At 34.8% G+C, this 24,747-nt stretch overlaps 1 protein-coding gene across 4 annotated transcripts in view; it reads left to right on the forward strand.

Annotated features, from left to right (window-relative positions):
- Window positions 1-24,747, forward strand: part of UGGT1 (UDP-glucose glycoprotein glucosyltransferase 1) — a 107,339-nt gene that overhangs the window by 74,538 nt on the left and 8,054 nt on the right. For all 4 annotated transcript variants that reach the window (XM_036235965.1, XM_016157064.2, XM_036235963.1 and 1 more), the window contains exons 27-40: window positions 4,493-4,595; window positions 5,494-5,573; window positions 6,712-6,901; window positions 10,625-10,783; window positions 11,286-11,371; window positions 13,045-13,129; window positions 14,458-14,546; window positions 15,103-15,207; window positions 16,393-16,477; window positions 17,502-17,684; window positions 18,330-18,490; window positions 19,552-19,666; window positions 23,504-23,620; window positions 23,992-24,160. In XM_036235965.1, coding sequence (XP_036091858.1) covers window positions 4,493-4,595; window positions 5,494-5,573; window positions 6,712-6,901; window positions 10,625-10,783; window positions 11,286-11,371; window positions 13,045-13,129; window positions 14,458-14,546; window positions 15,103-15,207; window positions 16,393-16,477; window positions 17,502-17,684; window positions 18,330-18,490; window positions 19,552-19,666; window positions 23,504-23,620; window positions 23,992-24,160 — 1,727 coding nt within the window. The remainder of the gene's footprint in view (window positions 1-4,492; window positions 4,596-5,493; window positions 5,574-6,711; window positions 6,902-10,624; window positions 10,784-11,285; window positions 11,372-13,044; window positions 13,130-14,457; window positions 14,547-15,102; window positions 15,208-16,392; window positions 16,478-17,501; window positions 17,685-18,329; window positions 18,491-19,551; window positions 19,667-23,503; window positions 23,621-23,991; window positions 24,161-24,747) is intronic.

Consider the following 24,747-nt stretch of genomic DNA (forward strand, 5'->3'; position numbering starts at 1 on the left):
ATTCTAGATTAAGTTGTTTCATACTACTTTATTTAGGGGAGGTTCCATTTTCACTCTTCAATAGATTTTATGTATTTCTCATATGCTCCTTCATTCATTAATTCATCTAGTTCTGAGGGGTTACTCAGGTCATCTTGATCACCTAGCCATCTTCATAACAGGAGTTGTTGACAAATTCTGGATTTCTGCAAGAGCTTCATTAATTTCAGTTACTTCTCCTGATGGAGGAGCATAGAGTTTACTCACAGCTTTCACACCTTCCAAAGCACCAAACTCATCTTGTTTGTTCAATTTTTACCCAACTGCAGGCAGACTATAGTAAACAATATCTTCCAAAGCTTCCAGTGCAAAATTGCTGATTCCCACCATTCCAATGGTTCCAATACCATTTTTTGTTGTTATCCCTACCTGTTCCTCTGTGAATTTACATCCTGAGAGCCAATTGGGGCTGTCGTGTAGCGACCTGCAGGCCCTCAGCCTCCAAAGCCCAGGTAGGCCCTGAAGCAGCATGCACCCTGCACCTGTACCCTACATTCTCCACACTGCTTGCAGTGCCATCTTGCATATTAAACTCTTGAGGTTGTCTTTACCTCAGATCCTTTATTTTTTCTTATAAAGTGTGTAAGTTCTCATAGGAATGGAAAATTTGTCTGGCATATATATATTCATTTAAGATGTAAAATTCATATACAGATCTCAGTTGTATATAAAAGTTGACATTTATTTATAAATACATCTGAAATAGTTCTTTTAGAAAACAGAAAGCATTTAATGAAGTTGATCAGTTGTAATTTTTTGATACTCAAGACTAAGCACAGTTTCTTAGAGCACTTGTTTTGTCATCTTTATTGAAAACTGTCTTGTTTTCAATAAAATCAAAATAAGTTTAGCATTATGAGGAAGTCCTTGCCTTTTGTTTTTCAGGTTTTTATTTTGAAAAGTTTCAAGCCTAGAGAATGTGTTTAACCTAGATTCACCAGTTGTTAACAAATGTTACTTTGATGTCATCTGTGTGTATGTATGTGTGTGTATATAGTACATATAATATATATAGTACATATAACTACATATGATAAACATACATGCACACACATATTTTCTGAACCATTTGAAACTACATTGTGGACATTATTACACATCATATCTGAATTCTTCAGTATGTTATTTCCTGAGTGCCAGGAGTTTTCTTCACATTACTTATTAGCATGCCTCAGCAATTTAATTTTGATACAGTAATATTAAATATTACATAGTCCATATGAGAGTTTCCCCAGTGCCCTAGAAATGACCTTTTATGACTCTTTTGTTATTTTATTTTGGTTCAGATCACAAATTGTGGTTAGTTGTTATCTCTCTTTAGTCTCCTTTAATGTAAACAGTCCCTAATTTCTTTTCTCTCTCTCTTTCTCTCTTTTTCTTTTCTTTCTTTTCCTTCTTCCTTTCCTTTCTTGTCTTTTATGACACTGACTTTTTTTAGTCCAGGCCAGTTGTCTTGTGGAATGTTTCACAGTTTGAGTTGTTTCCTCGTGATTAGATGTAATATTAACTTGTCTTTAGGAGTAACGTTGCAGTTGGCATATGTAGCCCTTACCTTACCTGGCAGGTATACATCCGTATCGTGCCTTAGGCTCACCAGGGAAGCTTGAGATAGAAGCCTGTATTGTGCTCCTCTGTGATTCTGATTTAATTAGTCTGTGGTAGGTTGGACTTTGGTTTAGTTGATCTATATTTTCTCACACCAATTCTTGTGGAGATCAAATTTGAACAGACTGGTAATTCCAGGCTAGAATGGAACCCCTCTCTTTTCTCACTGCCTGTGTCTCCTAATTTCTTATGTTGCCAGTGAGTGAGAATTCTGTGGCTCCTTGCTAATAACCCTAATTGGATTTTGCCCATTAGTGCTCATCTTCTCATCACTCTGTATACTTTCAGGAAGTAACTCATTGTATAGTTACTGTTGTCGGAAACATATTTTCCTAACTGATCTGATATCGTGTTCGCCTTTCATGGCCAAGATAGTGAATCCTGAGCAAGAACACTTTCCTTTCTAGAGCATCATTTTCTCCGTGAGTCTTATTATAATTAAAATACCCTAATTACACATTCTACTATGGTACAAATTATAATTAGAGAAATTCTTATTGGGGTTGTGTTAGTTGAGTGTATCATTTAAATCAGAAGTTTCTTATTTTTGCAAGAAACAAAAAGGTCTGAATTATTGGCTGTGTGTACCCTTGCCCTAAAAGTGTGGTCCCTGGAACAGTAGTGGGGCATTGTCTGGGAGACTGTTGGAAATGCCATCTCTGGCCCCAAACGAGACTTCCCAAATCAGCATCTCCATGGTAATGAGGTCCCCTAGGTAGTTCCTGTCTACGTTAAGATTGGTGAAACACTATTTTTTCACATTTGCTCTACTCATCTCACAAAAATGTGTATGAGCTCCAAATCTTGATCCTTTGTCTGTCTCTTTTGGCCTTACTCTGGTCTTTATCTGACCAATGCAGTGGGTATATTTAAACATATTGTTAGTTTATATTGTTCTCCATTTCTCCACCAATATTTCTCTTTTCTGTTTTTGTCTTGCCCTCTTTTTTTTGTCATAGACACTGGGGTTGGTCAAAAGACCTCACAGAGTCAGTTTCTGGGTATGCCTGTTACAGATCACCTAGAACACTGGCTCAGAACATGACTCTGTCAAATAAAATGCTACCCCAAAAGTGCCAGGGTCTCTTGGCAGGCCTGACTCAGCTATCCTCTGGAGGACTGTTTGGGGACTCCATTTCCTGTTCCCTTTGTGATACTCTGTATGATACTATTCTCTAATGAGCTTTTCCTTCTAGAATTCTAGGGTCACACAGAGATCCAAATTATCCGAGGGCAGTAGCTTTGGTTTCACTTAAAGAGTTTGTTAAAATGCAGATTGCTGAGCCTATTCCCTGAGTTTCTGATTCAGTGGTTTGGGTTGGGGCTTGACAATTTGTTTTTTCAGATTTCCAGGTGAAGCTGATGCTGCTGGTCTGGAGTCACACTTTAAGAACAGATCTATCAGAGTAAAAATTTTTGTTGTATTGCAGTAGTTATTGGTAGCTGGAATTGTTAATATCAAAATCTGAGAGTGGCTGCTGCAGTGCAGTCATAAAACTGTTCTGCAGGTTATTTCCAAAGCAACTAAGATTTGAAATAACCTTTGCCACCATTTAAACTATAGTTACCCAATTTTATTAGTTACGTTCTGTTTTGTATTTTTGTTTTCGTCCCACTGGGGATGAAATTTTCTTGCATAAAAGTAGCGGTTATCATCGAAACTATGTTAAAGTGTTGTTCAGAAGAAAGATAAACAGTGATATAAGTAATTAATGTTTTTGGAAATTAAATGTATTTTAAATACTTTAAAGTATATTCCTTTTAAAAATGTATCAGAGGCTCCTGCTCCTCTTGAGTCACCTAAGTCAGTGTGACTTTAGAAGGAGGGGCTCGGTAGCTGGAAACTACATATGGGAAAATGCACACTCTCCCCAGAAATCCTGGAAGTATAAGCTCAGACATAACCAGCTGTTGTTTTTCATTTGTTGATAATACAAATTAAGTTACAAAATAGGTGTAACTTAATGCTGACAAAATGTGGTGAAGTTCATTTCTTGGACTTGTAAATTTGTTCGGTTCTTCTGGAAATGTAGTTGTCAGTATGTATTAGCCATAAAAAAATATTTGTATCTCATGACTCAGTAATCTTATACCTAGGACTTCATTGACTCTAAAGAAATTTCCAAGGATGAAAAAAGCTGTATATACAAAGTTATTTTACTGCTTGAAAGCCATCTAAATGTCCAGCAATAAGTAAACTATGGCAGATGTACTTGGTAAATAGATAATTACTTCTTATTCAGGATATTTTAGGTGTAACAACATGGAAAATCTTTATGATAAACTGTGGGGGAAGGAGGGAAATTGAATATTCTGTAGGTACAGCTGGTCTTTATACAGACATTTAAGAAGGAGTACATAGTATATACTACAAAGTAGTTCGATTGGATGATGAGATGTTATGATTATTTTCTTTTTATCTCTTTTGTAAGTTTTCTATAATGTTCTTAAATTCCTTTTATTATGTTAAAAAATCATTTTAATTTTTTCTCTCCTCATATCCCTCTTGCCAAGAAATAAAAATTTGTATAATGTTCTATAATTGTCAAAAACAAACATCAGAAGTTTTTAGCAGTTATCAGCTAAATACAATTTCAGGCTGATTCTCTTAACGTACATCTCTCAGTCCATTTCCAATGAATCTGAGTCATTAAAGGGTTTTGTCAACTCTGAGGTGGATATAATCACATAGTTGACTACAATGTAGCCATATTGTTCTAGATCTAAAGTTTTCTTTTTGAAATGCTAAGGAGGCTAATAGGTCATGCTAGACACCCCACCCCTGCAAAAAAATTAACTTTGTTTCCTATTTTCCTACAGTTAATGTTTTATCTTTTGATCTCTGTAGTGCAATTAAACTGAGGCCAAAAGAAGGGGAGACGTACTTTGATGTCGTGGCTGTCATTGATCCCGTCACTAGAGAATCACAGAGACTTGCTCCATTGCTCTTGGTAGGAACAGCTGCAGAGGCAGTTATCATTTCTATCTGAACTGGTCACATGCCTTGTGATTCTCTGAGAGCATGATTGTTCCCTTAGTTATCCTCAAAGGGCACTGGAAAATGCTACAGCGCATCTTGGGCGAGCAAATGTCTTCATTAAAGATTGGTAGTGGCTCTGAAAATAGCTTCATAACTTTAGTTGGTACAGTTTTGGATGGGTAGTTCATGTAATTAAGGAAAAAAATTATCCTTATTTAGAGGAAAATGTCTGAATAAAATTGACTTATGCCATATTTTAATTTATAATGGTAGAGTTAAAAAGTTAAAAGAATTTTGCTTTATCATTTTCCTCTTTCATAACTAGCATTTCTTTGGTAATATGTCTTTTAGATATGTATAATATATTTCAATCTTAAAGTTAAAAGAGCTCTGCCTAAAACAGATGCCACAACTTTCTTTTTCAGTTGTATTTTTTTAAGGACAAAGTTTTAATGTATTAAAATCAACTGACTTTTTGGTGGATATTTTTATATATATTTTTTATGCTATAGTGTATGTAAGCTGCACTGATTAAAATTTTCCTTGTATAGACAGCTATTCATTATCGTTTCACCACACATTTGGGGAGCAGTGATTTGCATAGCCTACTTTCCATGTTTTGGGCCAAATGATGTGTATGTATGATTTAGATTGTTCATTAGAGTTGTGATTTCTAGAAATTTCTCCAGTGCAGACTTTATGGCATTTATTACCTGTGTATGTTTTTTTTGAGATAGTAGGAAATGTTCTCTCTCTCAACTCAGTATCAAGTAATAAATTTCTGAAGAGAAAATGTAAATATTTGTCTCAAATATCATTTTCTATATAGGAAAAATTTTTATGTTTTGTCCTCTGGGTTGCTCTTTTAGGTTTTAACTCAGCTGATCAACATGAATCTAAGAGTATTTATGAATTGCCAATCTAAACTTTCAGACATGCCTTTAAAAAGGTAAAACAAGTGGGGAGAGAGGGGAGGTTGATGGGGTAAAAGGGGTCAAATGTGTGGTGACAGAAATCTAACTATGGGAGGTGAACATGCAATGCAATATATATATGACTTACTGTTAAATTGTACACTTGAAACTTACTGGATTTCATTAACCAATGTCACCATTGGAAAAAAAAAAAGGTAAAACAAGCTGTTTAAGAAATAAGCAGTTGAAAAAGCAGTATTAAATCAGAAAGCAGATGTTTAATGTTAAGGATCAAATGAATTTGAAAAGATCATTTACTGAATGTTTAGTTTTGCAAAATTTCTGCTCTAATCAGAAGTTCTAAGAACCTAACATGGACATGGAAGTATTTAGGTAGCATTAACTCAAGATCCTTGCTTTTCTTTTTTTGGGGGGTTTCAGAATTATATAGTTCTCTAATTTTAGAACATTTGGATCAGTGTAGCTATTAAATTTACCTAGATTGTTAAAATATTCAGTGATGAGGAAAGACACTTGTCTGTACTTTTTCATCTTAGAAGAAGAAGAGTTATTTCAAGTGGCAGCACGTATGCCGGTGGAAGCTTGCTGAGGGTTATTCCCATGTAGCTTGAAAAGGAGGGCAGCCTTAGCGGAATTCCTTCTGAGGTTTGGAATGATCATTTATAAAAAAACATTACATAAAAAGCAGCTAGCAGCAGCAGCATAGCACATGTTGGGGCTATGGGAAATTCCTAATTTATAAATGTGCTGTGTTCTATAGGTTAGATTCAAAATGAATTGAAACAGTGTTTGAAAGTGACAAAAAGGTTCATTCCCAGCTTCTACCATTTTCCCTGTACAGGAGAAATGTAAGTGAGTTTTTCTCACTGAAGGGAGGCGAGCTCTCAGGAAATGCTTGTAACCCCAACAGCAGCCATGCACAACAGTGCAGGAAGGAATGACCTCCTTCTCAGTCCTATCCCTCTTGCATCTCTAACAACTACAGGAGGTTTAATTAAGTCAAGACATGGTTTTGGAAACACTTCCCCATCTGAAAGGATACCCTTCCAAGTCTTGTTTGTTGTGAGCCGGTTGTTTACCTGTATGGATACCTGTAATCTCGACTATGGTTGTATTTTTAAAAACTAACATTTTTTTTTTTATTATTTTCAGCTTTTACCGCTATGTCTTAGAACCAGAGATTTCTTTCACTTCAGACAATAGCTTTGCTAAGGGTCCAATAGCAAAATTTTTGGATATGCCACAATCTCCTCTGTTCACTCTGAATTTGAACACACCTGAGAGTTGGATGGTAGAGTCTGTCAGAACACCATATGATCTGGATAATATTTATTTAGAAGAGGTAAGAATATCATTGCTTCCAAGTATCTAATCATGTGTAAAACCTATTTAAGATGTAGTAGTAGTGAGAGTCTCCGACTGAATAGACTGGATCCCAGTGTAGACAGGCCTTTGTGACATCAATGTTCAGGCATAATTGTATTTTTTTTTTTTTAAATAATTGTTTCATTGAGATCTAATTCACATACGACAAAAGTCACCCTTTTAAAATATACATTTCAGTAGTTTTAATATAGTCTCAGAGTTATGTAGCCATCATCACTATCTAATTTTAGAGTATTTCCATCACCTTAAAAGAAACTCCATACCCATTAGCAGTCACTCCCCTATTCTTTCTGACCACCACTAATATACTTTCTGTGTCTATGGATTTGTCTGTTCTGACGTTTTATCTAAATATAATCGTGTATTTTTATGACTGCCATCTTTCACTTAACTAATTGTTTTCAAGATTCATTCATGTGGTAGCATATATTAGTACTTCTATTTTATTGCCAGATCATACTCTATTGTATAGCTGTACCACATTTAATTTATCCATTCATTAATAGACATTCAAGTTATTCCTACTTTTGGCTGTTAATGAATATTGCTACTATAAGCATTCATTTACAGATTTTTGTAGATGTGCTTTTATTTCTCTTGGGTATATATATGCTTAGGAGCAGAATTCCTAGATCATATGGTAATTCTATGTTTGACCCTTTAAGGGATTGCCAAGCTGTTTTCCAAAGTAACTACCGTTTTCTGTTTGCTCTAAAGACTAATGACGAATGACGTTAAGCATTTCTTCATGCATTTATTGGCCATCTGTATACTGTCTTTGGAGAAATGTTTAGTCAAATCTTTTGCCTATTTTTAAAATTTGGTTTTCTTTTCGTTAAATTTTAGGAGTTCTTTATATATTCTGGATACAAGTCCCATATCACATATATTATTTGCAAGTAATTTCCTTCAAAGGTTGTCTTTTCACTTTCTGGATAATGCCCTTTAAAGCACAAACATTTCAAATCTGATGAAGTCTAATTTACCTATTTTGTTTGTTTGTTTATTTTGCATGTGGTTTCAGGGTTCTACTTAAGAAACCATTATTTAATTTCAAGTCACAAAAATATGCTCCTGTGTTTTCTTCTAAGACTTTCAAAAGTTTTAAACTCTTACATTTAAGTCTTTGATTTGTTTTGAGGTAATTTTTGTATATGACATGTGGTAGGGGTCTAGCTTTATGCTTTGAGTGAGTATCCCGTTGTCCCACCCAGTACCATTTGTTGAAAAGACTGTTCTTTCCCCCATTGAATAGTCTCAGCACCTTTGCTGAAGATCAGTTAGCCTTAAATGTGAAGGTTTCATTCTAAACTCTCAGTTCTATTCCATTGATCTGTGTTCTTATCCTCAGGCCAGTGCCACACTGTCTTCTTTATTGTAGCTTTGTAGTGAGTTTTGAAATTTGTATGTGCGAGTTTTCTAATTTTGTTTTTTCTTTTTCAAGATTGTTTTGGCTATTCTGGGTTCTTTGCATTTTGGAATTAGCTTGTTAATATCTGCAGAAAAGGCTGCTGGGATTTTGATAGAGATTGCATTAAATCCCTAGATCAGTTTGTAGAGCTGCCATCTTAATACAGTGTTCTGACCCATGAATATGGAATGTCTTTTCATTTATTTAGATCTTTAACTTCTTTCAACAATGATTTGTAGTTCTTAGTGTACAAGCCTGTACAAGAGCATGTTGTCTGCAAATAGAGGGAATTTTACTTCGTTATTTCCAAACTGGATATCTTTTATTTTATTTTCTTGCCTAATTGGGAAATTTAAAAGTTACTAATTCAGTCTTTTGCTGCAGGTCTATTTAGATTTTCTGTTTCATCTTAAATCAGTTTCTGGAGTTTATGTATCTTAGGAATTTTTCCTTTCTACAGAACTAAGTTATCTCATTCGTTGGCAAACATTTATTTATAGCACTTTTTAATGGTCTTTTTTAATTTAAGTTTATTAGTGATGTCTCCTTTTTCCTTGCTGATTTCAGTAAGTTGACTCTTCTCTTTTTTTTCCTGGTCAGTCTAGTTAAAAGTTTGTTAGTTTGTTGCTATTTTTGAAAAACCAGCTTTTAACTTTATTGATTTTTTTTCTTTATTTTTTTTTCTCTATTTCACTTATTTACATATACCTGTATTTTGAGTCATTAAGATAAATGATCTTTTCTCCCTAATCTATTTGCAAAGATAGAGAGCTCACAAGTACAGTTTCACTGATGTCTCTTCATAGCTCTCACTCTCTATACCTAGCTCAGAGTGTATTAGCAAAAGAATGAAAAGACATGGCCTTCGCTTCAAGGAGCTTAAAGCTTCTCAGAGCTTCCTTCTTTTTAAAGACATTTGTCTCTGTATCTACCTTAAATGTCTCCTGCTACAGTTGAAGCCTGTTTTCTAGTTCTTTCTTTTTGGGAATTAGGAAACCAGGAACTTAAAAATAGTTACCAAAGGATCTCTCAGCCTTCTTTTCATTAGGTTAAATAACTCTAATTTCTTTAAGAAGAGTCTCATAGGTACTAAGTTAGGGGGGAGTGTATGCACTTGCCTATTCCCCACCCCAATCCTGTCCACCGTATTTTTAAGGAAATGAAGTCTTTGCTCTTGAAGAACCGACTTTTGTTGAAGAGGTTATGAAATGGCCACAAAAAGCGCTAAAGAACAGTGCAAGGGAGTACAGAATCAGACACAAAGCAGTGTTTCTTCTATATCTTCAGAGCTTTTGGCTGCTCTTTTTTAGGCTTCCTCCAGTTTCTCTGCATTCTACTGCATATACAGAGCCCACAACGTGGTAAGCAGATGGAGGGTACCGCTTAGGTCTTATTATACTTTTGGAAGCTAGTTTTGCAGTAACATATTAAGCTCCAAATTGTGTATTATTAGCATTAGCTAGAGGTACAAAACCAAGTCAGAACTAGCCTGGGATAGAAATCATTAATTAGCTAAATACAAGCTCCCCCAAGACATTGCAGTTATATCATATTTGCTGCAAGGAATTGGTAATAATTTAGGCAGCTGGTATAGATAGAGCATGAATGGTTTTATGCCATTGTGGAAGCATAAGGTACATTTTGGACATTTGCACTTAGAACAACAATGTTTTCAGCTATGTTTTAAAGGCCAAGATGAATTTGAATTTATCTCTGATGTTTCTTGGATCTTTCTCTTTATTCCTCTGTTATCTCATGGAAATTAATCTTTCTAGGATTGTCTTTTCTATCTTCTTCATTGTTTAGCTTTTAGCTTTAGTCATTCTTTCGGCGGTTTTCTTTTATGCTTTTGCTGATACTACCTTCTTAGAGTCTTCTCATCTGTACTTTTGGAATAACCTCCATATTGTTTTTTCTGTGTCTTTTTTTCCTGACCTTCTTTTCAACCCATCTGAATTTTTAAAATTGTATACAATTTTGTTAACCACCAGCACAATCAAGATGTAAGCACTTTTCATCACCTGCAAAATTCTCTTTGCCCCTTTGCAAGCATTGTCCTCCCACTTGTGACCTCAGGCAACTGCTGATTTTTTTTTTTGTCACTATAGTTTTGCTTTTTTTGAATTTCTTATAAACATGGTTGGGGTTACATGGTATATAGCCCTTTATATCTGGCTTCATACACTTTGCATAATCCATATTGTTGTGTGTAGTGTGTTTCTTTTTATTGCTGAGTGGTCCTCAAGTCATTTAATTGTGATATTGCAGGTGGACAGTATAGTGGCTGCTGAATATGAGTTGGAGTACCTCTTACTAGAAGGTCACTGCTATGACATCACCACAGGGCAGCCCCCACGAGGACTGCAGTTTACATTAGGAACTTCAGCCAACCCAGTCATCGTGGATACCATTGTTATGGCCAATCTGGTAAATAATCAATACATCAGATGGTGATACTGAGTCATTTTAATTTGGGCACTACAATTTTTGATGAAGCACGTAGCGTTCTGAACATGAGTAAGATTAAAATTCATGATTAACTGAATTCTGTCAGTATAAGAAGTTTAACTTATAGATTGTAATTACATGTCACCTTAAAAAAATGTTAGAATTTTCTGCTCTGAACCAAAGTGGCCCATAAAAATGCACTGCTTATGAGCCGACAGTTGTAGGTTTGCATCTTACTCATACATCACACATTGATTTTTCAGTAAAGTACAGCTTAAAGGGCTGGCTTCTTGGCTTGACAGGCCTGTATTTTGTTAGTGTTTCTAATGCATAGATTTTTTTTTTAAGACTTGCACTTTATTGTTAACTATCTTATTTAAAATATGGGTGACTGATATGTCAGAAGAAGAAATAACTATCCCTCCCAAACACATTTTATGTTTCAAAGAGAATTAAAATTTGTCTTTTCTTCTTGTCCTAGGGTTACTTTCAGTTAAAGGCCAACCCAGGAGCTTGGATTCTTAGACTAAGGAAGGGACGTTCAGAAGATATTTATAGGATCTACAGGTAGGATTAAGTGCTGCATTTTTTTTTTCAGATCATTTTGCTCTGAAAATCAGCTTGAATTGAATACTATACTGGCAGTTAGCAAGGGAATAAGAATTTACTTTGTAATTGTATGTAAGATGAAATAATGCATTTCCAGGAAATTAAATGAAACATGGAAACATTGTTAGGGTATAATTAGATAATGAGCAGTAAAAATACTAATACTTATAGTCAAGTTTCACTTTTCATTCATTCCTTTCTGCTACCAGTATCACAGAATCAAATAATCTGTCACTTGATGAAAACCTTAGGCAGATGAGAAATTGAGTCATTTCAGGAAAGGAGAAAGGAATTGAAGAATGTTCTGACTTTTCTACCCAGACAGTATATTTCTCAACCCTGAGTGAGTTGCAGGCTCACAGTACATGTGAGCTTCAGCCACGAAATCTTGGTGCTCACACTGGCCCTTCCAGGCCGTAGCGGGATGGAAGCCCTCCCAAAGCACTTCATCAGAAGCCGCGCTTTTGTTTTAAGGTTTTGCTACGAATGACTTTAAGTTTAAAAAATATATACTGCCTTTTAAAAAGGTGTGGTCTGAATTCTGCTTAACACTGTTTGAATTAGTTTTAAACTGTGTGAAAAGACTTTGTGTCAATTTATTTAGGGAATTATTTCCATTAGAGTTTGTTTAAACACCCTCTTATTATATCCTCATCTTAGCTTCCAAAGGTTCTTACCTGACATGTGAAAGCAGTATGAATTCTTGCATATTTCTTACCCAGTATCTGCATTGTAAATAGTAGATTTGCCTCCAAATAATGTTTTTTTCCCAAATAGGGTTTTATAGCATTTTAATCCGTCATAAGTTTATCTGTCGCCCTCTAAACCTTTTTGCTTCTATGTGCCCTTTCCCTGGCCATTCTTTCCTATCCCTGGTGGTCTGGTATTCCCCTCTCCTGTGCTTCTCATTGAATGTTCCTATCCTTTGGAGTGTCTCTTGCTCCCCCATCAGAATCTTACCTTTTCCTGAGAACTGCTCTCTGTGAAGTGACATTGAATCCAGTGAATTCATATTTTATCATGGCTTTTTGCAGTTAACACCGTGTTAACTGGTGGCTGGAAATTTTAAGCATTACAGTTGATTAGTAGGGAAATATTTTTCCTCCTCTGTCCCATCTTCCAGAGTATAGATACCAGCCTAGACTTGGCTGATCGAGTACCTCCAGGCAGGATGCCTTTATGAAGCTCTGAAGTAGGGCCATGCATTGCTGCTTGCCATTAAAGAACAGAAGGGATGTGCTTCCAGAGATTGCGCAGAGTAGCCCATGTCCCAGGTGCTCTTTTATTGAAGGTGCTGGGCTTGGCTCAGACCTTGTGGATGCAGATGGGAGATAAGTGCTTGCCAGCACCAGGAGCCTCTCACTAAATGGAAGGCACTTTAAGGGGGACTCGAAGGAAGTCTGGGCTGTGATCGATTGGAATGCTCAATGTTTAAAGGACAGAGATTGTGACAAGTGCTTCTGTATAGCTTGAAAGGGCTTCCTGCAGGTTGTGATAAGATAATTTGTTCTGAAAAACTTCGTTATGATAAAATGATGGAGAAATGTGGTGGATTGATGTCAGACTATTTATTGCATTTTGAGAATTATGTTTTGTAATATCCATCTTTCTCCCTTTCTTTTCTCTCTAAGCCATGATGGTACAGATTCTCCACCTGATGCTGATGAAGTTGTTGTTGTACTCAATAACTTCAAGAGCAAAATTATTAAAGTGAAGGTGAGTTTGGTATATGAAGCCAGCCCTCTTTTGTAGCTGATTAAAATAGCAATATTCTGTTACTCGTAGCTATTATCTAAAAATATATATCTTGAAACTATGTGAGTTGATGAATGTGTTAACTCAAATAACAATGCTATTATCATAATTACTTCACAATATATGTGTATATGAAATTATCGCATTGTATACCTTAAATTTATACAATGTTATTTGTCAATTATTTCTTAGTAAATCTGGGGGTGGGGTGGGCAGGGAAGAAACCAGTTCAAGACTTTAATTCACCTTTGGAATTTTTCTATAGGGTTTATAGGAATGCTGCTTTAAATGCACAATGTCTTTTGTAAATATGCATTCATGGCTTTCTTCAGCTGAGAGAGTTGGATTCTTAATTATTCATCTTTTGTATAATCTCAGTGAGCAATACAAGTCTCATTTTAGATTAAATGTTTTCATAGATATGTTGCTTCTATAGCCACAATTCACAATATTATTAAAGCTTTTATTCTCAGAAAATTGGGGAGAATGCCAATGAAAATTTCAGCAATAGTAATAAATGGTAGCCCTATTTAATTTCTTCTCACTTTTGATTCCTATTCTCAGAATTTTAAATTTCTTAGTACCTAAAATTCAAGTAAAAAATATTGCAGAGTAAATACAGGCATGCCTTGTTTTATTGCACTTCTCTTTATTGCGCTTCACAGATGTTGCATTTTTGACAAACTGAAAGCAAGACCCTCTCTACCAGAAAAAAAGATTACCACTAGCTTTATTGAGCTACTCGCTTTATTGTGGTGGTTAGGAAATGAACTCACGATATCTTTGACATATGCCTGTTATCCTTATACACAATAAAATCTAAAGCAGACCACATGGTTGAGCAGAAAAATGGTCCCTGCGCTGTAGAAAAATTCAACCTGTCTTTGTACTAGTAAATCCTGAAAAAAGGCTTTGACATTAAATTACTCCTTCCTGACAGTTAGAACTCATGTAGGCTACAGTTTTTACCTAGAAGTAGTTGTTAGCTTGGTGAATTGTACTTTGTTTTTACTCAAACTATAGTTCTTACACTGTTTAATTTGAGGTTGTTTGCCTATTATTCAAACTCAAAACAGTTATTGTCTAATTAAAAGAGGTTACTGTCTTCTCACTTAAGGTTTTGTGTGATATGAAGAAGATACGTTTGTTGACTACGTCTAGCCTCTGAGTGGGTTGTACATGCTTGTGAGAGAATTAATTCCCTGTCATAGGCAGTGCCCACAGTGAAAATCAGTTTAATGCCTATTAAACCCAGTAGAAGGAATAAGATTGATCGTATGTGATTGCAGGTTCAGAAGAAAGCAGACATGGTGAATGAAGACTTGCTGAGTGATGGAACTAATGAGAATGAATCTGGATTTTGGGACTCCTTCAAATGGTAAATCAGCATTATTTAAAAAGTAATATTTTTAAGGAAAATTAGGATATAAGCCCTTCTTCCGAGTATAATAATAATCCTGTCTTGGGCCTTTCAGATTCTGCTTTGTGCAGCCAAAAAATTGCACATGTATTTAGCATAGTTGACTTTTTTCCACTAACTGACTAAAGGAAGTTAATGCCCTCTCAGTGTAAAGTTATTTCTGTCCCTTACTTCTTGACTCTTGTTGGGTTGTGCCTGCCCTTTAGAGGGCTCACTGATAATTACTCAGTTTACTTTCCATTATATTGAGTGCGTTCTGTGGAATAGCCTGTTTTCCATCTATTCCTGAAGCCATGTGGTGCCTTGTAGGAAGCATCCTTTCATTATCCTGAGAGATGGTTTTGCCTTGTGCTCTCTCCCTGGGTTCGAGAGGATGCCTCCTGCCTGCTCCCTCTGCATTGCCCTCTAGGGAAGGAATAGGAATGGGAAAACATTTTCTCTTTACTTATCCCCTTAAAGGGCTGTGTCTGTACCAGCATGTCACATGTGCTTAATTTTACCTTTATTATTTTAGGGGCTTCACAGGAGGACATAAGACTGAGGAAGTGAAACAAGATAAGGATGACATAATTAATATTTTCTCTGTCGCATCTGGTCATCTCTATGAAAGATTTCTTCGGTTAGTCACATTGATTATTTCAGTATATATGATTGAATTTCTTACAGTATTCTTAGAGAGTAAATGTTTCATGGGATTCTGCTATACTTCTGTATATTTGAAGCACTCTGACAGTTATAAATAGATTACCATATATAATTGTAATTTTTTTGATCTGGCCAACAGCATGAAGTCAAGCTATATAATAAATGCATCTATGTGGCTATTACAAGGCTATAAACTTTAATATCACTGTGTGCGCATTATAAATAGTGGTATTTAATTGGTCACCAAGCATTGCTTAAACCATAAATTAGGAGGTTGCCTTCTAAAGAGTCATAGGATTTTAGAGCCGAGGGATCGTAGTTCTTACGTAAGAACACCTCTATGTTTTATGGACAGACCGAGACTCAAAGGGTGAAGGGACTGTCCTGACATAACACAGCCAGAGCCAAGGAGAGGCCACAGGCTAGGGCTGGATGATTTAGTAGTCACCAGGGGAAGGCCCTCAGGAGTGCATTGTGGTCAGTAATCAGGAAGGTGCCTTTGCCTGAGAGTAACTTTTCTAATGCCAGGGTTCTTGTTACTTTTAATTTTCTACCATAAATCTAGTATAGCAAATAATAAGAATCTCATTTTACTCATGTTTTAGGTTTCCTATTTCCATGAAATAATATCCGACCTAAAATATTAATGTCAGATGTTAGTAACAACTGAATTTAATTAAATTTCTTGACTCAAAATATGTTGTTGTTTGTTTTCAAAGTGGGGAATCCTGAAACTATTTGCCATCCCCTTACCACTCCCTGCTCTTCTCCAGTACAGGCTGTGGAAGACAGGACAGTTACACAGAGCTGCTATGGCCTTTACAGGTTTTCTTTTCAGAGTGATGTAATTAGTTAACTACAACCTCATTATTCACTTTTATCATAATTAATATATTAATTCATGAAGCAGTTTATTTAAACATGTAACATAATTAAACATTTGCCTTTATCAGCGAGGTATATTTTTATAGGTGAGAAATACTCTTTCTCAGTGATAACTTTGTAAGAAAGAGTAAGTATAATTATCCATTACTAAGAGTCTGTCTTTGCCTGATTGAGCTCTGTCATGAAGTACATTTAGTGGTCTTATTTGCTGTGCTTGATTTTGTTGAGATTAAAAAGCATTGGAAGATTATTAATATTTGCTTTTCTTTGACAGCATAATGATGTTATCAGTACTGAAGAATACCAAGACTCCTGTAAAATTCTGGTTCTTGAAGAATTATTTGTCCCCCACGTTTAAGGTTTGTTCCTCAGGGAAAAGGAAAACATTCTTATTAAGGAGAAAGTATAATCTACTTTCTACTGCTTCTGTGTTATCTGTAAAATGTTTTAAATTTCTTTTTATTAAGTTACCCTGAGTCGGTTGTATATTTCTGTCTTGATGACTCTTCCAGACTGGTGTATTTTGGAGGAGCAGTTGTTATAAAATCGAACACAAAGTTATATCCTGTTTGAAGCTTAGATAACATAGGAGGGGAGTTCATATCTTTTACTTTGATGGAATAACATTCTCTTCCTCTGAGTGTGCATATCCTAGCTTAATTAGAAAGCACGGTGCTGGTTTCTAGAGAGTAGGATAATTCTATCATGACCAACTACACAGTGCTCTATAGAAGTAATGCTTTGTTTGTACAAAACAACACACTCAGAAAGTTTTCACCTTGATTTATATCAGTTAGTATTTGTTATCCAAACTGATTTATTTGCATCTTTTTCGTTGCTGTTGTTCTGTAGAATTTACTAAATAACTCTTAACTATTCAGTAGTAACTTTTCTAGATAAATAATTCACTCCTGGTTCCCTTGAAGGTACTTGTATATTTAGATTCTGTGTTTCTAAACACAACTTTTCTGTGTTTGTCATGTCATTCCCTGGGTTAGACCTAGCTGAGAGAAAGGCTTAAAATCAAGCTCAAAAAAATGTTGTACTGATTAAGTTTAGACAAATGAACTTAAAGTTCATTTCCCTTAAAAACACATACACAGAGCTCTAAATTAGTTATCTAAAAGCCTTCATTTAAAGATTTCTGTCATTTCATGTGGTGCTTAAAGGTCATAAAGGAAGGAGGATTTGAAAAAAGTTTATATGTATTCTTTTATGTAGTCACAAGTGATTCAGGGTCAGTTTTTTTTTTTTTTTATTAGACCATTGTTAAGTTAAATGTGTTTTATTTGTGCCGTAATCATGGTGGTTGGCTTATATTATGAAGTCTTTTTTCTTAATCTAAGTAAATGATTGTTTGTTGTTCCCTGTGTCTAAAAATAGGAGTTTATACCTTATATGGCAAATGAATACAATTTCCAGTATGAGCTTGTTCAGTACAAATGGCCTCGGTGGCTTCATCAACAGACCGAAAAGCAGCGTATCATCTGGGGTTACAAGATTCTCTTCCTGGATGTGCTCTTCCCATTAGTTGTTGACAAATTCTTATTTGTGGATGCTGATCAAGTAAGTCCTTAAAGGCCAGGTTTAAAAAATTTATATTAAAGTCATTAGGCTTCCTTTTCCTTTTTAAATGATTTTATTTTTCGAGTTGGAAAAGTACATTCTTACTTTACATTATTTAGAATTTATGGAAAGGTTATCACCCAGATGTGATCACTTCTAAAATTTACATTTGATGTGTCTCCTTTTCATATTTTTTTCTATGCCTCTTTTACATAATTGTCGTTACATTATGTGTGCAGTTTTGTATCTTAATTCATTTTGCATACAAACTAAAAATAGGCATTGTTTCACATATGTCCATATATTAATTCATGTAAATTTCTGAACAGCTTTGTGAGATCTCCATTTTACAAATGAGGAAACTAAGTCACAGAGAAACTAAGCAATGTAAATTTGTTTTATTCTACTCTTTTTGAATACTTAGACTACTGTATGCCAGGCACTATGTTAAGCGTCTTATGTGTTAGTGAGGGCAGCCAGCTAATCAGTGGAGGAATCCAGGTGCAAACTGGGTCTCCTGCTGGAGCCTGTGCCATTAACCACTGAGCTGCCCTCCCTTATGCCGTCAATGAGGCACGCTTTATTTTAAGGAAACTGCTACTGCATGGTTGTTGAACAAATGACTTGTGATCTTTTTTCCTCCAGATTGTACGAACAGATCTGAAAGAGTTAAGAGATTTCAATTTAGATGGTGCCCCTTATGGTTATACCCCTTTCTGTGATAGCCGAAGAGAGATGGATGGCTACAGGTTCTGGAAATCAGGGTACTGGGCCAGTCACTTAGCTGGGCGAAAGTATCATATCAGGTACTGGAAAAGGAGTACTCCTAACACTGTTTTTTAATTTACTTTTCTTTTAAAACCATGAATAGTTAATATATTAACATGTTTCATAAATAAAAATTACAAAAATGTACAGTGAAAAAGTCTTCCCAATCCTGGCTCTCTTCCACCTAGTTTCCATCTCACGACAGATAATCTCCTCTATTAATTCACTCAGTGTCCTTCCAGTGTTTCTTAATTCTTACATAAACAGCTATGAATTTTTTTTATACAAAATATGATGGATTTTTTTTATACAAAATATACCATTCTATTTACAGTTTTGTGCCATACTTTTTTTAACTTAATATCTCTAGTAGATCTTGTTATTTATATTAATATGTACACAGAGACCTTATTCCTTTATGCATCTACATATTATTAGAGTATATATGTTATATTTATTGTCTTTTGCTATGACATACAGTGTCGCAGTGGATAATTAAATACATTGTTTAGCTCCAGGATAAATTCCTAGAAACATAACTCCTAGGTCAAACTATGTATGCATTTGTCGCTTTTCTAATGAACATTATCTTCTCTGGTCAAATTGTAATTTGGAAGATTTGGAGGGTAGGGGGACCTGTAGGAAGCAGCATATACAGAGATAAATGTTGGGGTATAGTGATTTCAGTTTTATTGGTCCAAAAGAGCAATAACACTGTTCGTTTGTTTTTCCTGCAACATTTGACATCATCAGTATATCTTTGACTAATGGTTATTTAGCAGTTTCTAAAGTTTTTGTTTCCTAATATGCTAACTTTTGCTAGAAATTATTTGTCAGAGATTATTTCCTTTGGAAGGCAATTAAATAAGGAACACTGACAAACTGAGCCTGCAGTGGCAGAATATGGGGTTTGTAAGAACTTTCGTAGCTATCTTTGAAGTAGCACATACTGACCGGTCACTCTGCTCCACCGTAGGGCCTAAACTTACCTTTTCATGGAGAAACCAGAATGATTGCCTAGTGACTTTTTCCATTGTTCAATGAAGTTATTTTTTCTGCCATAACCCATGATTATAACAAATGGATCTTCTTTATCCAGTGCACTGTATGTTGTTGATCTGAAGAAGTTTAGGAAAATAGCTGCTGGTGACAGACTCAGGGGACAGTACCAAGGTTTGAGTCAGGATCCTAACAGCCTTTCAAATCTTGATCAAGTAAGTGGCTATTTTCTTTTGGTTAACACATTTGGTGATGAGTATACAATATTGTGTCAGAAAATGAAATATTATTTGCTGCTCTGTTCTCTCTTCCATTGGGACAGGGTTTGTTTCTTCATTGAAAGGAATTTTGTATGTGCGTATGTGACGTTTGTATCTGTCCTCAGGAGAAGACATACTAGTAAAAAATGTCATAGGCCTAATGTTGGATTGGGAAGGGAGATAGAGGATGCCGCCTTTCTGAACTATTACTATATCTTTTCGTTTTGTACCCAAGCTAATCTGATAAATTTGTTTCTCTGCCTACTAGGTCACTTTGTTTCTTTTTTTTTAGGAGCTAACTACCTCAGCATTCACAGTATACAATATAGTATCACAATATCCCTTTTATCTGTGTCAGAAATTATGATTTTTTTAAGTTTGCCTGAACCACATTTTATTAATACTAAACATTTTTCAGAGGTGAGATTATAGTTTATATGTTTTAGTACACATTTTTTTTTGCTAAAGGCTACTGGAAACATTTTTAAACCTTTATTGTGACATATAGACTAGCACCTATGAAGAAAACGATACAAAACAAAAATATACAAATATATACATATTCATATGCATCAATGAATTACCACAAAGCAAATGTCCACATACTACCATCCAGTTCAAGGAATAGAACATTACTGTTATCCTAGAAGCCACTCTTCTCTAACAAAAGTATCCAGCATCCTGACTTTTGTGGTAATCATCGCATTGCTTTTCTGTATAGAATTACTGCTTAAACATGTATTCTTAAAAACTATAGTTAAGTTTTGCTTGTTTTTTTTTTTTCTTTCTATCTCAATGAAATCATAAAAGATGAGCTCTTTCAAATCTGACTTCTTTCGTTCAGCATTTATGTTTGTGACATTCATCCATGTTGTTGTGTGTAGTGATACTGTGTTTTATCTATTCTACATTTGGGTTGTTTTCCATTTCTTCCTTTTGTGGATAATGTAGCTGTGTGCATGAATGATCACAGCTTTATCTTTACTAAATAATTCCGAACAGAACAATTTTCCAAACTAGTTTTAATTTATACTGCAATTAACCACATGAGAATTCCTGTTGCTTTATGTTTCGAGCAATACTAATTGTCAGTCAGTTAATTTGGTAGGTGTGAGTTGGCATCTCATGTGGCTTTCAATTGGAGAGTTTAATCCTTTTACACTTAATGTAATTATTAGAGAGATGGGATTTGCATCTGTCATTTCCTGTTTTTTTGTCAAGTTCAGGAGGAAAAAATACTTACTAGGATTTTCTATCTGAGTTGTGTTGAATTTCGCTCAGTAATGTAACTTTCTTTGTAGAGATCTGGTACATCTTTGTTAGAGTTACTTTTAAAAACTTTTGTTTTTTGTAACTGGTATCTAGAATTGCAGTTGATATTTGTTCACTGTTGTATTCAGCTACCTTGCCAATCTGTATGTACTTTTGGATTTTTACTTTTTGTTTTCCAATCTAACATTTTTTAAGATTTATATTTTTCTTGCTTTATTTGCTAGGGCTTCCACATCGTTCAGTAGAAATGTCGATAGTGGACATTCTTGAATCAGAAGGAAAGTTTTCAGCATTTCACTGCTCAGTATTATGTTTGCTGTATTTGTTTTGTCAATACTTCTCATTCAGATTAAGGAAATTCCTTTTATTCCTAGTTTGCTACTCTTTTTTTAATCTCTCGTGTTAAATTTTATACATTTTTGATATCTGCTGAGATTATATGATTTTTCTTTTATTCTTTCTATAGTTAATTACATAATTTCTAAAATATAATATCATGATTTATTATCCTTTTTTATATATTCATGGATTCTTTATGCTAGTATTTGTTTAAGATTTTTGCATTTACATTTTTGTATAACATTGGCCCTATCAGGTTTTGGCATCAAGGCTATGTTGGCTTAATGAAATGAGTTAGGTTTTGTTCTTTTTCATTTACCTGTAATTGGTTTGCCTGAGATTGGCCATATTCCTTTCTAAAATGTTTGGTAGAATTCACTAGAGTAACCACATAGAGATTTCTTTGTGTTTCAAGTATGACTCCAAGTCCTTTAAGAGGTATGGGACTGCTGACATTCTCTATTACTTCGTTTATCACTATTTTTGTTAAGTTGTATCTAAATTTCTTAACATATATTGTCACTAAATTGTATTATCTTTTCATTTTTTTGAGATATAATTTATATACAGTGACATGTGTAAGTACATGTCAGATCTTAAGTACTATTATTAATTGGTATATTTTACCTATCTACCACACAGTGTAAAAACATCAGAACAGTGCTTCTCAGATTTTAGTATATATAAAAGAATCACCCAGAGAACTTAGTAAAGCATTAATTTCTGGGCCCCATTCACCCAGGCCAGTTCAGTAAGTATACATTTGGGCCTGAGAATCTGCATTCCTAGCAAGCTCCTTGCTGCAGACCACGCTCTAGAATTCCTCAACTTCATTAATCCTCATCCCAACTTAGATGTCCTATTTTAGATCGCTCTACACTTTAAACCTCAGAAGAAGTTATTATTCTTGTTTAGTATAGTTGATATACTAGATTTAGATATACTCACATAGGTACCCTTTTGGTCACTCTGCATTCTTCCCTGAATTTCTGGGCTTTTGTATGGGTCATTTTCCATCTGCCTGAAGAATATCCTTTAATTTTCCTCAGTGTGAGTTTACTAATAACAGTTTTTTTTTCAGTCTTGTTGTCTGAAAATGTCTTTATTTTACCTTTATTATTTTTAATCGTGGTAAAATACATTACATTATGTAATGTAAAATTTACCATTTTAATAATGTTTAAGTGTACAATTGAGTGACAGTAAGTACATTCATGGTGTTGTGCCACTGTCCATCTCCAAAACTTTGTCATCATTCAGACAGGATCTGTGTACACATTAAACAATAATCCCTCTTTCACCTCCCCCCAGTCCCTGATAACCTCTGTTCTATCTTCTGTCCATATGAATTTGCCTATTCTAAATATTTTTGGAGTCATACAATATTTTTCCTTTGTGTCTGGCTTATTTCACCTAGCATGTTTTCAAGTTTTATCCATGTTGTAGCATATATTATAATTTTCTTTCTGTAAGATCAAATAATATTCCATTGTATGTCTGTACCATATTTTGTTGATCCATTCATCTGTTGATGGACATCTGGGTTATTTCCATCTTTTGACTATTGTGAATAATGCTTCTCTGAACATTGGTATAAAAGTACCTGTTTTGAGCCCCTGCTTCCTATTCTTTTGTGTATAAACCCTGAAGTGGAATTGCTGGATTATATTGGTTGTTTGTGTCTTAGGACAACGGAGCATTTTATTGTATCAAACTCAAAAAGTTTCTTGAGGAAAAAATGCTTCAAAGCATAGAGTATGTTTGTCTTGAAAACATGTGGGCTTAATCCATTTGGGATCAGGCCTCAGGTAGGGTGGATTCAGAGCTACCTTTAAGTAAAACTGCGAAATATAAGAAATATACTCTATTTTTAGTCGACTTTCAAAAAGGAGAAGTATTTTTCTTAGAATTACCCTCATGGTGGGAGGTCTAGGTGCAGGTTATTATGAATTTAAGCTAAAGGTTTTCAGGTGCTTATTATGTGTAGAAATTTTATGGATCATCTAAACTTTGTGGATTTTAAAAACACCATAAATAAGTATTTTAGCTTTTCTAAGGTTTTTGATAAAGATCCTTTTAGTTCTAAAATTTGTGATTGGTATGTGTTACGTAATTTGCTGTGTGTTTATTTAAATTTCCCCCAGAACTTTGATTGTCATGTTTTATTTTTTTGCCAAACAGGATTTGCCCAATAACATGATCCATCAGGTGCCAATTAAATCGCTCCCTCAAGAATGGCTTTGGTGTGAAACATGGTGTGATGATGCCTCCAAGAAAAGGGCAAAAACAATTGATCTGGTAAGCTCTTTGTGGTTCTTTTCTGTGCCATAGTCCAGAATGATGTATAACTAGATAATTATTAATGCACAGATTCCTATTTACTCTTGCTCTACAGTTATATAGTTTAGGGACTGCAGAACATCTTACAGTAAGCAGATCTCTTTTCTGCTTGCAGGAGAAACCAAATCCTATAGTGTCTGATAGGGCTATGTTCACTATTTGCAATCAGTGAAGGTATTACTTCTGCTTCTGCTAATATATCATATGGCTCCTCCATGTTGTTCTTTTTATCCAGTTTGGACTTGTCATCCAAGAACAGAAACATCTTTGAATTTTATATAATGCCCTTTCTTCAGCTCAGCTGAAGTATGTTATTTTGGTTTTCACAGTGTAATAATCCAATGACCAAAGAGCCCAAGCTGGAAGCAGCCGTTCGAATTGTCCCAGAGTGGCAAGTCTATGACCAAGAGATCAAACAGCTACAGATCCGCTTTCAGAAGGAGAAAGAAACAGGAGTGCTGTATAAGGAAAAGGTGACAAAAGAGCCACGCCGAGAAGGTGAGGACAAATGTTGGCTTTTGGTAAATATACCTTTGCAGTTCTGATTTCTGTTCGTTGCAATACAAAAGTGACCTTCTGTAAACTATTAATAAGCTAGGCTCTGAATTTTAACATTTTTCAGCTCAAAACTAATTTTAAAATAATTACAGACCATGGATTTTGAGTGATTCACTTAAACATCCTGAAGACTATATCATACTGTTAAATATCACACTGAAAGATTGGAGATTCACCATAAAAAAAAAAAAAGTTAATTCAAATTCATTAGTAAAACCTCAAGAATGTCCATAAGTAAATGGGCAACAAATGTAGACATACTGTTCTAATAAGAGGAGAACACAAATAATAAATAAATTTGAGGAAACAGATAAAAAGGAATCTATCATTAATGCGTACTACATAGAAAAAGTACACATACTGATAATGATTTGTTGGGGAGTTGGCGATGAAACTGTTCTGGGTCTACCTTGCTTTGTATATTAGAACAATCCTTGTTAGAAAGCAGTAAATCTGTCATCAGGAGCCATTAAAATGTTTATATTTTTAATAATTCCTCCCAAGAATTTACCTTAAATAATTTAACA

This window comes from Rousettus aegyptiacus, unplaced genomic scaffold (genome assembly GCF_014176215.1).
Source record: "Rousettus aegyptiacus isolate mRouAeg1 unplaced genomic scaffold, mRouAeg1.p scaffold_m13_p_2, whole genome shotgun sequence".
Taxonomy (NCBI): Eukaryota; Metazoa; Chordata; class Mammalia; order Chiroptera; family Pteropodidae; genus Rousettus; species Rousettus aegyptiacus.